Below are 14,157 nucleotides of genomic sequence, written 5' to 3' on the forward strand. Positions count from 1 at the left end.
CTCTAATAGAAAGAAATACAGTCTTAAATGGATGCAAGCGCTGCAGACAGTGTTTTATTTTTGTGGGAGTGTGTTTACTGCTCTTCTTCATGGTGTCTGAGCACCTCTTGCAAACCTGGAATGTGAAACTGCACGCTGGGAGGCAGTGTAGCAGGTGGATCTTATATGGCTCTGAATGTGTTCAGAGGTATTAATGCAGAGATGAATTGACAGCTCTGCTTGAGCAGGGCATTTGGCAACTCCTGTCTCTCACAGAGTGTTTAGGAGCTGGCATTGCCCTGATGCTATCTTCTGCACCCCCAGGAAAATCTCTGGAGCTTACAAGGCTGAGACCTCTTTGGAGGGTAACAAGAAGATGATGGGCTTAAGGTTGCTCTAGACCACTGTAAAAAGGTTTGAGGACCCTTTGGAACTAAAGGAAATCCTCTTTTTTCCATCCTGTGCTCTCAGTCTCTTGTCAGTCCCAAACAAAAAATCTGACACTGTCTGGCTCCATCCCCTTTGCACCCTTCTCTCAAGTATTTGTATACATTGATGAGATTTCTCTTAAAGCTGCTGAGTTGACATGGTGTATAGGTATTCTCCATACTTTCCAGCTGCCCTCTGAGCAGGACTGGGGTTTAGACCTGCATTTTCAGAAAAGAGAAAGGGGAATGGTGCTGTTACAGGATAAGTGATGTATGCATTTACAGACTTCATGCATCTATTTAAGAGACAGCACTTGATGGAGATGATTCATAAGCAATTCATTTAAAAAATGGATTTATGTTTTTCCGCTGTGCTTGCTGTCTACAGACTTATCTAAGATCCTGTCACACAGTGTTTTAGCTCTTTCATTCCAGCAATAAGCAATCCTCTCAGCTTGTTGCTTCTGTTTGATTTTTCTAGTAGTTCATAGGACTTTTGTCTTGAAGAAAGTGTAATCTCTTTATACTGGCTTAAGCACAAGAGAATATGATTAATGTAAAGTCAGGAGGACTGAAGCAAATGACAGAGGTGCTGTTAAAGCTGGTACAAGCAAATGTAAAGCAGTAAGAAGGGAAAGCCAGTATTTTTTCCAAGCAGACTCTTGTTTTTTGGCAAGTAAAATTCAGTTTTAATGGTAAAGCATTATGCAGTATATTAGCATTCTTTTAGTGTATTTAGTAAACATGTCACCTCTGTAACTGGAGATTTAATCACTGTAGCCTGTGGTAAAGCCTTTTGGAGATGTGAGGAAGTGGTTTGGGTGAATTTGTTACAAACTTAAATTTAGGAGCTGTGGTGTTGCAGGCTTCCTGATGATTGCTGTATAGTGTTCCTTCATTTGTTAAGGAAATAAAAATGTACGTCAGCATTTTTATGAGCAACTCATTAGGGATGAGCACAACACTAAGATGATGAGCTGTCATCTATTGTTCCAGCTGACAAATTAAGCCATTCTTCTACTGATATGTGCAAGCCTTATCCAAGTATCCCTGCAGGCAGAATTGCACAACATTCCACCCTCCTTATCACAGCACTTGTCCCCCTTGTCTGTGATGTTGAGAGATTAACAAACTGTTATTGTGGATGGGGGTTAAAGAAAAATGCCTCGTTCAGAAAAACTTGTAGACCTAATAAAAATTAAGCTGTATCATGCTGACTGACACCAAAGCCACATAGTATTTGGAAACTCTAAAAGCAGAATGACATTATTAGGGGAAAAATGCTTATTGTGCATCAGTGTGCTCAGCCAGTATCTGAAGTGGTAGTTAACTTATGATCTATGATTATAGTTATGTTGGAGTCTGTGGAGGTTGATGGGCTCCTGCTGTCTGAAGGAACACTTTCATTGAGATGCCCCTGGTCACACAGGGTTGAAGAGGCCTGCTGACAGCCCTGCTTACAAGCCTTACTGGCACTTCAGGTGAGTCTTACTGTTGCACCTCGTACTCAAGTGCCCTCAGAGGGCGATGCTGTCAGTAGGATGAGTCGAGTTGTAAGACTGCAATGGATTTCCCATGTTCTATTGTCTCTTTTTGACGGAGAAACTGAGAGGTGACTGATCTTGAACAAAACTTTGTACCCCTGGTATCTCCTCTGTGCGGACACTTCACGTGAAGGTGACTGAGTACAAGTGGATGACTAGGCATCCATCTGGGAGCTTTTCCATGTTTATCCCTACAATCTAAACTTCAGCATTATGAAAAAAGCCTCCTCTGCAAAAGCTGTGTGGCAGCATGGCTCACAGGAGAATAAAAGGAGATGGCCCTCTTAGCCTCCTGTATGTTGTAGAGAGCAAAGTCTTCAATGCCCTTCCTTGCCAGACATTTTATCTTTCATTTGGCGGCTTGGTCTCCTCATTGTTGCACGGTTTGTGATACAGCTGTCATGGTCTGCTGCTATGATAGATGGCAGCAGTAGATCTTTGTGCCTCTGTACTTAGATAACCACTTGAGAATGTGGATAGGGAGGAGGCAAGAGGTGTCTTGTGCCTGCCCTGTGTGTGTTTGCAGCACGGCCCTGACCTTGCTGGGACTGGCTGGATGAGCAGGACCAGGAAGGAGAAACTTGAAGTGGTGGCTGCTGGAACTAGAGCTGAGGGGTATTGTATAGGGGAAGGGTGTGAAGAGCACTGGTGGTGCGGGCCCTGCAGTTTCCACTCCTGAATGAAGTCCTAATTGTAGTGTCTACTTTTTAAGGCCTTGCCTTCAGTGATCACAGCAATGGTAGGTGTAAAGGAAGCCCAGAATGAGTATGCAAGAGCAATTGTGGTCTCTGTGCATGTGTGAGGCATTTTACAAACTTAAGATCAAATAAAAACGGGGGTTGGCCAGTTTCGTTTTCGTGGATGTGTATTTATTGTTTAAAAGTTAAGCCTATGAATTTCCTTGTTTTGATCAAAGGGTAGAAATTGGTGGATTGCAATCAATATTGATACCTTTGCAGTTAAAAAGCACCTTTTGGATAGAAATCCAGCAGCTAACCTGTTTTTAGAAACTTGGAGAATTCAGATATACTAACTGGTGTTGAAACAGCTAAAGAGTGTGTTTCTCCAGAATGGGCAGCCCTGGATCTCATGTGCTCCTTGCTGGATTGTTTTGTCAGATCTGAAATGTGCTGGTGGTTCTCTGGTTGTTTGCATGCCTTAATATGCAGAGGTATTACATTTCCCCTCTTTCATTATTCTGCCAAGGAAATGCTAACAAATCCTTCTCTTTTGCAGGACTTTTTTGGCTGTCCATGGTACCCGAACTACTGCCCTGCTATATGTATTCTTGTGATGTTCTGGATTTACTACCAGTGTCACACAGGAGGAACAGTGGCTGAGGGAAATCAAGTTACATGCTTAGTTTCAGAGAATATTCCGAGTTGGAAGATACCCACAATGGTCATCAAAGTCTAACTCCTGACCCTGCACAGGACAACCTCAGTCAGATAAGCAGCCTATTTAACTACTGAAGCTCCAAGCAATTTCTGTTTGTCAGCCATGTGATCATTTTGTAGTATTTAGGCTTGATGGGGGCAAAACTGGTGCCTTGCAGGAAGCCTGTGGTCTGTCTTCTGGAGGAAGCCTTCAAAGATAGCTGACCACTCTGATGTATTCTGAAAAATGGCTTTTTAGCAGAAAACTTTGCTTATGAGAGTAAGAGTTTTCTTCCAGAAGAGATATCTTAGTAGGATTAAAAAAAATAAATTTATATTCTCTTCATGCTGAGAGAAATAATCATTGATTAGTGAAATAGTCATTGGTGTCAGTTCCTGAGAAAGCTACCTCCCAAAAGCCAAGCTATGGGGCTGGCTGCTTGCTATCAAATCCCTTTGCTTCGGTAAACTGGTATCTTATTTTCTCTCTTCCTCCAAATCTCTCAAAGTGTCTCTATATCCACAGCAAATAGTTGGATTTATTATGATTATTATTTATCCTGAGCCATCCAGCATGGATCTGAGTGTGTTTGAGGGGCTGGGACTAGTGAAGGGCTTTGGCTGGAACAGGTCACTGAGACCATGTAGTTCTTACCAAGGGATGATAAATGGGGTTATACATCTCTAAGGGTGATGTCTGATGGGGTTGCAAATCTACAGAGGCACTTGACTTTAATACCACTTGCTGAGTAACTTTTCTTTGAGTTTCTTTGAGTTCTGCAGAACAGCTCCAGCTTTCCGTCTGACACTGAAAATTTAATCATTATGCTAACGAAAGATGCTGTGTTAGTGTATCTCACTAGAGGTGAATTGATGGTAGTTGCTTTTCTACTTAAAATAGCCTCTGCACACAGCTGTGCACCTAGGAAGCATCCCTTTGGGGAGTACATGTGACATTTTGTCTTTGCAAGAATGATGTATCATAAATGAAACTGGAGCTGCACTTTACTTCTCCACATTGGTTGGATACCTGCTAATAGCTCCCATGATTGCTACTGTTTCTCAGGGTTAAAAATGGCTATGGAGCCTATCAGAAGCTGTAAAAGCAAAGGGAATCTGCCTTACTGGAATGTAAGATCTGAATCTCTCCAACTCTGCAGTGGCTCTGATCCATCTCAACTTACTGGCCCAAGCCCAAGAAGCAGTTTGTTCTTTCTGCATAACACAGTATTGTCAGGTTGCCCAGACCATGAAAATGTAACTTTTCACTTAAAAAAAAATCCAAGCCTCCTCAGCAGCTGAAGTTAGTATGTGTCTCCTTAAACTGAAAGGGAGCATCTTTGAGCTGGAGTGGCCTGTGATGAAGGCACATGGGGTAGTTCTTGGGCAGTCCTTGTGCAGGGCTGAGTTAGACTTGATGCTGCTTGTAGGTCCCTTCCAACTCAGAATATTCTGTTAGGAAATGTTATTTCTGTATAGCTTGCACTGCTGTCTGCTTCAAATGTTTATTTTTAGCAAAATTTTATTGGCTTGATGTGTAGGAAAAAATAAAGACAACATATTAGTAAAATAATTGCCATACCAGTGCAGCCTGTTGCTCCAAAGAAAGGTTTTTTGATTGAAGGTCCAGTGCTGTCTCTCAAGGATGTACAGATGTTTCCCCTTCATTAGATTAGTACATACATAAGGGAAATGTTAAAAGAGCCACTATTACTACAAATTACTGTGTCCAGACACCCGCAGTTGCAAAATTCACCTTGCTGGAATCTATTGCCCTAGCGTTGCTGGCCTGTCACTTGACAAAAGCAAGTTGCTCTTTCCCTCCCCTGGCCTGTTGACTTTAAAGAACTTGCTTTAACTACTCAGTGCCTTGCTTGTCTTAGAGGCCTCCAGAGGAAAAATAAAATTCACTTTTTGATGTTCAGAGCTAGAAACCTCTTTACTCTCTTGGTCTGTGTGAGGTAAAAATAAGAAAGAATGAAAAATAAGTAAAGGGTGAAAATCTGTCTCGTGGCAGGTCGTTGCTGTCAGATCTTTGCATTGTTGGTGCAATACAATGGCAGGAGCACTGGATCATTACACGGGAGCTCTGTGGCTTTTCAATAGACATTTATACAGTTAAGTGAGGCTGTAGGGCCCAGAATCATTTTTACCCTTTGTGCAACATAATTTGAGGGAAAATTTTTCTTCTCCTGGTTATGAGTAATATTTCCTTCTTGGTGCTGTGCACAGAAGGGCATCTATGGCATTAATGCTTCTGTTCTGCAATGCAGTATTGTATTCAAGAGTTAGTGCTCAGGTGAGATGGAGGCAGTATCTGCTGCTCTCTTCTCCACTCTCTGCCTTAATGTCACTCTGAAATGGGACATGTCCTGCTGCTCTGGGAATGTCCTGTCTGGGACCACAACGTTGGTCAAAGCCAGGGTGAGAGGAAGTAACAAATCATGGTATTTGCTGGCTCTCTCATCTATTGATCAACTATGACTTTTATCAGGGACCTGCATCTCTAATTTCTCTGATAGTGAATGCAGCCTGTGAGCCTGAGGCAGGCTGTCTGCATCTCCTGTCTTTAAGATGCTCTGCAAGTGCCTCTGACTGTACAGAGCTAAGTGAGCCCATGTCCTGTGGTGTGACCTGGCCTACAGCACATCCCAGGTTTCTGGTTGGGGCTGGGGAAGGACCATGTGTCTGCACTGTGTTTCTTCTGAACAACTGCATTGGGAAGGACTGGCATCCAGCAGTTACAGCATCAGAATCTATTCACATGGGATGGCACAGGTTAAATCAGGAGCTGATACCTCAGCATATATGGCATACATGCCATACAGCATGTACATGTCTGCATTTGTTATGGGATATCCCAAAACCACAGATGGTTTAGCAGCTGGGATTGTTCCCTGAATTCTAATCCTGGAGGGGAGGCAGGATGCAGTAAAGAACAATATGAGGATAAACTAATTTCCTGTGGGCATTGAAAAAGACAGGTTCTTTTGGAGAACTGTGTATCTGTAGAGGGAGAAGGAGTTTCAAGGGAGAGACAAGGACACAGTACTCCCACAGCAACCTTTTTAATCAGGTTCCCTAAGCAGGAGATGAGCACGGACCTGAGCTGTGTGACGTATTCCTATGTGTCTGTGTTGGGGCCAAAAAGGAGCTGGTACCTGAGAGGCAGGGCAGAGGCTGTTCTTGCCACTTCTCCAAGATGCAGCAAAGCATGAAGGCAGGCAGAATTGTATGCTCTAACTTTGATCAGCAGTGGCCCTTTAAGGCAGAGCAAGGCGTGCAGTGTGGACACTGCCCAGTCCAAACCCAGCAGCCATGTGAACTCTCCCCAGGTGGGCAGTGCCAGGCTGGCACAGCAAGGCCCCCTCACCCTCCCCAATGACAGAGGGAGTCTGATTGAACTTGCTGGCTCCCACTCACTCTGCCCCAATTTTCCTCAGGACAAATGAGAAGAACCTGTCTCCAAGTGCAAGATTTTGGGAATATGTGTCAGAGATGCCTGTCAGTAAAACATCCGTCTTGCCCTAATTTCTGCATGGAGTGCTGCAATGTCGAGTGAAATAACCTTCCAAGCTGGCTCTGGTGCAGAGGTATTTTGGCTTATGTTATTGCTGAGAGCTTTCTTTCTGAGCTCTTTCTGCCTCTCTGTGTTTCTGATGTCTCACTCTCTTCACTCTTCTTTTTCCCTTGGGCTGGGATGTGTGCTGTTTGCAATGCATCAGGAAGTAATACGCAATGAGAAAACTCTCATCATCTGTGCATCAGGGAGAGAATTACTGACTGAGTGCTGAGCAGTCAAGTTATTGATTCAAACCAAAGCCCAGTCTCTCTGTCTGCTGGGCTGGTTACATCCTGCTGGTTGATTGCATTTAATCGGATTCCCTGAGCTGCCACGCAGAGGGGGTGAGTTAGAACCAGATCCATCTATAATGTTTGCTTCAAAATCCAGTTCTGTCTCCCCTTCTCCGTCCATGGAACAGGCAGACTCGGATGCTCTGGACATCAGCACCAAAGTGCAGCTGTACGGTGTGCTCTGGAAGAGACCCTTTGGGAGGCAGTCAGCCAAATGGTCCAGGAGGTAAGCCACAGTTGCTGAGGGATGCTCGGGTAAAACACAAAGCCTAAGGGTCTGGGGTAAGTTTAGAGACTGAGTGCTTGACTCTTCAAGTGCAGCCAGCCAGGCAGAGGCTCAGGGTAAAACTTGGGGCATAGCTTCCCTGCTGCTCTGAGTCTGCTTCACACACGTGGCACCCCATTGTGCTCTCTTCTTTATCTGTCCAGACCCTGTGCTATGTGCACTTCAGGGTGGTAATAGAGACTAGCTGCCTCCTGTGAATAATTGTGGTAGTTTCATGAAAGGGGAAGAGCCTGTTCATGTATTTTGCCCCTAAACTGCTTGACTTTTTTGTTTTGGCACTCAAAGCTCCTTGAGTCCTGCGGGTGTGAGATGGCAGGGCTGAGCTGACTGCGTGGGGGTCTGCAGTGAGTGTGTGTGGTCTGCAGGGGTCTGTGCACAGCTCCAGTGCTGCTGTGCTGCCTGACAGCGACTGCGTGCTGGGAACAGCACATGCAGACTCTTCCCTGGGGAGAAGGTGGCTCTGAGTTCTCTCCCATCTGGTGTTAGGGGGTTACAAGCTGCTGTGTGTTGTCTGTCAGCAGCCAGAAAGTTTGGAGCTGGAAAGCATTTGCTATAACCTTTAACCAAGGACAGAAGTATGTTCTAGAATACTGAAGTGGTGGGTTGGTTTTAAGTTTAGAGTTGCTGTAGTTTCTTTATGCAAATCTCTGGCACTTACCTTTCGTGGGTAAGTACCTTTGCTGCAGTCTGCAGTGTAGATACAAACAATCCATTTCTAAAGCCAGCTTTCCCAGCTTTGCTTTCTGTAGTAACCATAGTGCTGCCCAGTCTGCGAAGATGGCATAGCCTGAAAAAAAAACATTACTTGGGAAGCATTTTGTGTTTGTAGCAGTTTTTGACCCGTGTGTGTGTTTTATTCCCTCCCATGCCAAGAACAGCCTATTTTCACCCAGAAAAGAATTTATGCTGATGCTCCCTACTCAGCTCCCAAATATTGATAAATAAATGAATTATGCCTGGAAACTACTGTGATTGTGTTACGGAAAATAAATGGACAGAATAACAGAGGGGAAGGTAATTTGCCATGGATGAGGCATTCTTAAAAGGCTCTCCCTAATAAAAATATCTTGCAGGCAAATGGCCCATCTCTGTTCCCTCTGTCATTATTTATTTAGTGCTGTTCTATTCCTAGAAATCACCCCATCTTCAGCAAGTGGTGAATGTTTTAGTGATAGCAGCTGGGAGCAGAAGGGGAGGTGATGTGGGGCAGGGGTGATGTGGAAGGTTGGTTGCAAGCACAGCAGCTGAGGGTCCTGGGGGACCAGACACAGGTCAGTTAGAGTTGAATATGGAATCTGTAGGGTTTGGAAGGAAGTGAGTACTGGGGTAAAAAGATTTGAACAGGAGGAGCAATGTGTTGTTGCTTTGTTTGTTTTATCATGGGAGAGACTTGCCTTAAAGTAAAACAAACTTGCATGGTATTATAACAAATCATTAGGGGGAGATAAGGAGCAATTCATTCATTTCCTCCTCTTTTTCCCCATGCCCACCAGCACATAGCTGGTCAAGTACATTTTTTTATGAAAAGGAGAAGAGATGTTTTCACTCCGGTTAAATAAAGAAAAAAGATTGACTATATCTGGATGTCATTGAGGACTTGGTCTCTGATAAATGTATGCTTTGTCCTGAAATCTGGGATAACTGTACTACTCTCACTCCCAAGGAAAGTCTTTCCAAGATATGGGAGATAGCCTGTCTTTAAGGGGAGGATTGATCTCATCAGGCCATCAGCCATGAAGATGGGTCTATGTGGGAGGTACATGATATTTACTGGCTTGATCCCATTCATTTGTCTGTAGCAGCAATACTTCTGGAGCAACTGAGAAGAAAAGCAACTGTTTCAGGGAAGGATGGAATCTGACTAGATAGCAGATGAAGGAAAAGGTGTCCAGGCATGGCGTCCAGTACTTTGGTGATGGAAATCCCAGGTTTTGGAATTTCACAGCAGTACAGGCTATGCAGGGAGGAGGAAGGGATAAACAGAGCCTTGTTTTAGTCAGGGCCAAATCTGATGGCACCTGTGGAGACAGCTGAACTTGACCTGGGGCACCTGTGTGGAGCATTTTCAGTCCTTTCTTTTGCCCATGCAATGGTCTGCTCTGAAGCCCAAATATAATATTTGTGTGCTGCTTCAGGTACTGTCCAAGAGTGGGCTGGATGCTTCTGGACCTGTGTAGCTGTGTTTATCTGCCAGGGCTGACATCTGAGCATGCTGCCTTTCAGAGCTTGATTTTTGAAATGCCATTAGCAGCATCCTAATGCCTGTCTCTTAAAGAAAGGGAGGGCTATTCCTAATGTGGATTTTCTTTTCTTGTAAAGTAATATCTATCCAACAGAGAAGCAACTGTCTTCTGAGTTTAGTGCTGCTTTTGAGCAGTCTAAGCTTGGGTCACTGCTGGAGTGGCTTTGGCAAATCATATCCTCAGTCACTGACTAACAGTCCTCCTCTTCTGAACAGCTTCTTCCTCCCAATGCCTAACAAGCAATTTAGCCTCTCCTGCTACAAAAGTTTTACTGGTAATGGCATGAGCCTGGCACAGAGGCTGGAGTGAAATGCATCATGTGTGTACCCACCCTGGATATGGCATGAATAGGGTGCTGTAGCTTTCCAGGATGGAAGTGGCATACCCTTCTTTACCATGAATAATCTGAGTCCCATAAAGAAATGTCAGGCTCTAAACTGTCACCATCCATGTCTGAGACTTTGGGGTTCAATGGGACAGTGCCAGGAAGGGCAATCTCTTTGGTGGACAACTGAACATCAGAAAAGCAAGGTGAAGCACAAGAAGAGAGAGAACAAAACACAAAATATGCCTGTATGTCTCCATAAATCTGTCAGAGATGACAGGTTGGAAGGAGGGAAACACAGCACAGTTAAGAGAGAATTTTTTGTCTTTTGCGCCAGTCCTGTCAGTGGCATTGCAAAGAGACCACTGCAGTTTTATAGTGTAACTACTTCATCTGGGCCATTGCCATGTCAAAAACTTGTACAAAGAGTAGCTAATTAATTTCATTAGCTCTCTGTAATACAAAAAGCACTTATTCCACAGAGATCAGGTGTCTCAATTTGTCCAGTACAGAGCTGTTGTTTCTGCTTTACATCAGAGTCACTCAAATTGTTGCCATTCCTCTGCTATTCTGGTTTAATTATACTGTGGTTGCAGTGGTTCCTCAGAGCAGGATCCAGCAGCAGGGATGGGTGACCAGAGCAGCTGACCACATGAATGGCCCTTGCATTACCTGTGCTGCCTGTAGAGTGTGGCTGTGCCAGCCTGCCTCATCTAGCACACCTTTGCTGGTGTTCTCCAAGGTTTTGAGCTCTGCTCTGTTTTTAAATTGCTTCTTTTTTGGGTTCTTGTTTGTATTCAAAATCTTGCCCTGCCTTTACAGCACTTCCTTTTCTCCTGCTGCCACATCTGTGCCTAATTCAGACACATGTTCAGTGTCTCCAGTCCTCCAATCACAGTCCTAACTGGGTGTCTCTCCCCATTCTCCCTTGACCATCTTTTCCCTTTCTGCTCTTACTCACCTGGCTGCTGCTTTAGTCTTCAACCTGCCCTTGAGTCTTGTAACTGTCTCCTCTGTTATTTTTCTTCATCCCTCTTTTCACCATGCTGCATCAACTGCCCCTGGATTGCTGCATGGAGACTTTGTCCTGAAGGTCATTTAAAGTAATGGTCTTAGTTGCTCTGGTGTTGCTTTCCAGGTAAAGGTAGATGAGGGAATATGATCTGAGCATAAATACATTATGTGCACAAGCTAACCAGATTTTCAATGTTTTTCCTTCATTGCTTATAGTGAGATTTTGTTCTTCTTATTTTCTAAACTCTTATTTTGTATATTTTCATTCCAAATCCCCTATTTTCTCTCCACATCTGTGAAATCAGGGATCTAAAAGTTTATTTATCTGTGAGAGACATATCGTTTTTCAGAGCTTTGTGCTACGTTTTGTTCTTATTTTTGCTTTGATTTTGGATTCCATAGAAGCATAATCTATAATATGAGGATTATCAGCACTGAGCAATAAAAAGTATGCAACAAACTAAACTCTGGCTTTAACTGGGGGATAACATTTAGATTAAAAAATCACACAGTTCAAGATCAATATCTTTACTTGTTTGGCAATTTTTTTTTATATTAGTCAGACGGAAAAGAGTGTTGAAAGTGATGATTTAACTTTCTCTGTTTCATGTGGTGTGTTGACTTTTGGCATCTCTAGATTCATATTTGTTCCCACAGTATCTGGTTCCCTGTGACTCACTGGACCAAGCACAGGCCATTGGGCAGGCAGGTTTGTTCTTTTAAGAGGTTATGTCTGTATTTATTGTGCAGATAAGGCAACATTTCTCTCTAAAAAATGAAGTCCTCCTTGAACTAAGCATAGAGTTGGAGAAAACAGAAAGATGCAGCTACTCAAAGGAAAACTTTCTTATAGAGTTAAAGGCCAGAGATGTGAGGAAAAATTAATCCAGAAGGCACAAGGCTGCTGTTCACAGAAGTGATGTGGACAGGAGAAACCAGGAACAAGCCTTGTCTGCTCTCTGGAGGTCTCTGATGTCAGCCTTGGCAAAGTCCCTGCTTCTCCCCACCTCTGATGCCAACATGAACAGGTATAGATGAGAGGGAAGGAGAAGAAAAAAACTGGGGAACAATAACTGCTGCTGGTGTTTGTATGTTCTGAAGATTTATGGATGTAAATATGCACCTGCTCAATGACTGTCACTTTCTAACACTTTGGAGAAGGTACAAAGTGATCCAGAGCTTGAGTTTGCTGCCAACATTGAAAAGTTTAGCTCTGTTCTTTTATTGCCCCAAGAGCCTGTGGTCTCTGTTCCCATGGCATTTGGCAATTTCATCTGTGTTCCCAGAGCCATAGCAGAAGAGAAAGAGAAAGAAGCTGACGGAAGCAGTAAAGTTTTCACCTGAGTAAAATAATGATATTAATAATAATTAATAATTATTTATATTTATTATTATTATTGTTATAATTCTCTGCCAGCTTCAATGTCTTCCTTTAGCTTTTGGAACTAAACTGGTACCAGATTGCTGTGCTCATCTGTACTGGAGGCAGAACTTGGCTCCACCTGGCAGCCCATCCACTTCAGGAGAGGCCTGGGAGGGGATGGGGGCACATGAAGGCATTAGCATTGTCCTTGTGGATCAGCCCCCTTGTCCTCTAGCCCATTACTAAATGTGGCTCCAAGGAAAGGTGCAGCAATGCCCAGGCTGCACAAGTGGCCAGCACTGCCTGTAGAGGTCTTCTCTTATTCCCTCCCAGAAACAGGAGGGTTTCTTGGGAATGTTCTTATTATTCACAGAAATGTCTTATCCTTTCCAGTTTTCTCACGATCTCTTGTCCTCAGCACCATATGAAAGTGATTTACACAGCTGTGTTTTGTGGAGTGTAAAAAGGCATTTTTGAATCATTTTCACCTTCTTGCCTTTCACTTTCTTTCCAAATCCCTCTTTCTCGTGTCAGAAAATATGTACAGAACAGAACAATACATTTTCTTTGTCATTTGCTCTTTTGAAACCTCCCTATTACACTTGTCCCCATTTTTTTTTTCAGATGCTCTTCGTAATTTTTGAGTGCTGCAGAGATTTAGACCAAATTGAAACTAAGTCAGGTATCTCTCCCCTGTACCACTGCCTGCAGAATACGTGCAACCTCAATTTTTGAAGAGAGGAGGAACCCTCCCAGGGGCATTTCAAAAATCCAAATAAGTTAAAGGTGGCACTCCTTTAATCATAATTTTGAGGACACCCTCCAGTAAGTTAGAGGCTTGGCTTGCAGAAGCTGTGCTATTTTGTGGTTACTACACAATGATCACCAGAGCATACCTACGGCTAAGTGAGCAGAACAAGGCCTATTTTAATGTTACACGTATGAGAAAAAAAAATATTCAATTTCCTTTGGAGTTGTGAAGGTCAGTGACAGGAGAGTTTGCCAGGTGCTCTGCTTAAAAATATCTCTCAAATTTATTTCTGCTCCTGAGTGCTTTGGTGGCCAATTTTTGCCTCAAGAGTCACTTGGGGATGCTAGGCTGTGATTCTGTTAGACTGGAAACATTTCCCTCTGGCTGTGCTGGGAAGGGAAGAGGGTCACAGGCAGCACATTGTACAATAAGCATTTAGTTGGGCTTAGCCCATGCAAGAAACCCTTGAATAAAAGAGCAGCTCTCTCCAGTAGGTTGAATTCAACCCGTGAGCGAGAGAGAGCACACACATAGAGGGGCCAAAAGTCTGTGGTCCTGCCTGGGGCACAGAGTGCTGTCCCAGTGCCCTGAGAGCCTGTAGCTTGCCCTCAGCTCTGGTGGTGCCTGTTGGTGCCTGCAAGCACAAAGTACCTCAGCTTGGCACTTGCTGTTAAGCACCAGCTCCTGGCTGTGAGCAAAGTGAGGCACCTCACCTTAGTCTTAGGTGGGAGTGGTGAACTCTCGTGATCAGAAAGCAGCTTTAGTCAGGTGGGGATTTTCTAGTGCTGTGAACCACAACCTCCATTTCACCAGAATGTATTTGCCTTCTCTGTCTTAAAGGTTCTTCATCATTAAGGAAAGCTTCCTGCTGTACTATGCTGAGAGTGAGAAGAAGAGTTTTGAAAGCAATAAATACTTCAATATCCATCCGAAGGTGAGCAGTGTTTGCACAAGGAGGGAGTTATTTTCTTTCTAGCATTCCCTCCCCCTTCC

At 43.8% G+C, this 14,157-nt stretch overlaps 1 protein-coding gene across 3 annotated transcripts in view; it reads left to right on the top strand.

Moving 5' to 3' along the window:
- The first annotated feature begins 1,521 nt into the window (after positions 1-1,521).
- Positions 1,522-14,157, top strand: part of PLEKHD1 (pleckstrin homology and coiled-coil domain containing D1) — a 30,486-nt gene continuing 17,850 nt past the window's right edge. The window contains exons 1-4 of one of the 3 annotated variants that reach the window (XM_058025908.1): positions 1,522-1,888; positions 3,188-6,920; positions 7,053-7,408; positions 14,005-14,098. In XM_058025908.1, coding sequence (XP_057881891.1) covers positions 7,260-7,408; positions 14,005-14,098 — 243 coding nt within the window. In that variant the 5' untranslated portion in view covers positions 1,522-1,888; positions 3,188-6,920; positions 7,053-7,259. Of the gene's footprint in view, positions 1,889-3,036; positions 7,409-14,004; positions 14,099-14,157 lie in introns of those variants that run through there. The other 2 variants (XM_058025910.1, XM_058025909.1) reach the window with 2 other exon arrangements.

Source organism: Melospiza georgiana, chromosome 6 (genome assembly GCF_028018845.1).
Source record: "Melospiza georgiana isolate bMelGeo1 chromosome 6, bMelGeo1.pri, whole genome shotgun sequence".
NCBI classification, from domain to species: domain Eukaryota; kingdom Metazoa; phylum Chordata; class Aves; order Passeriformes; family Passerellidae; genus Melospiza; species Melospiza georgiana.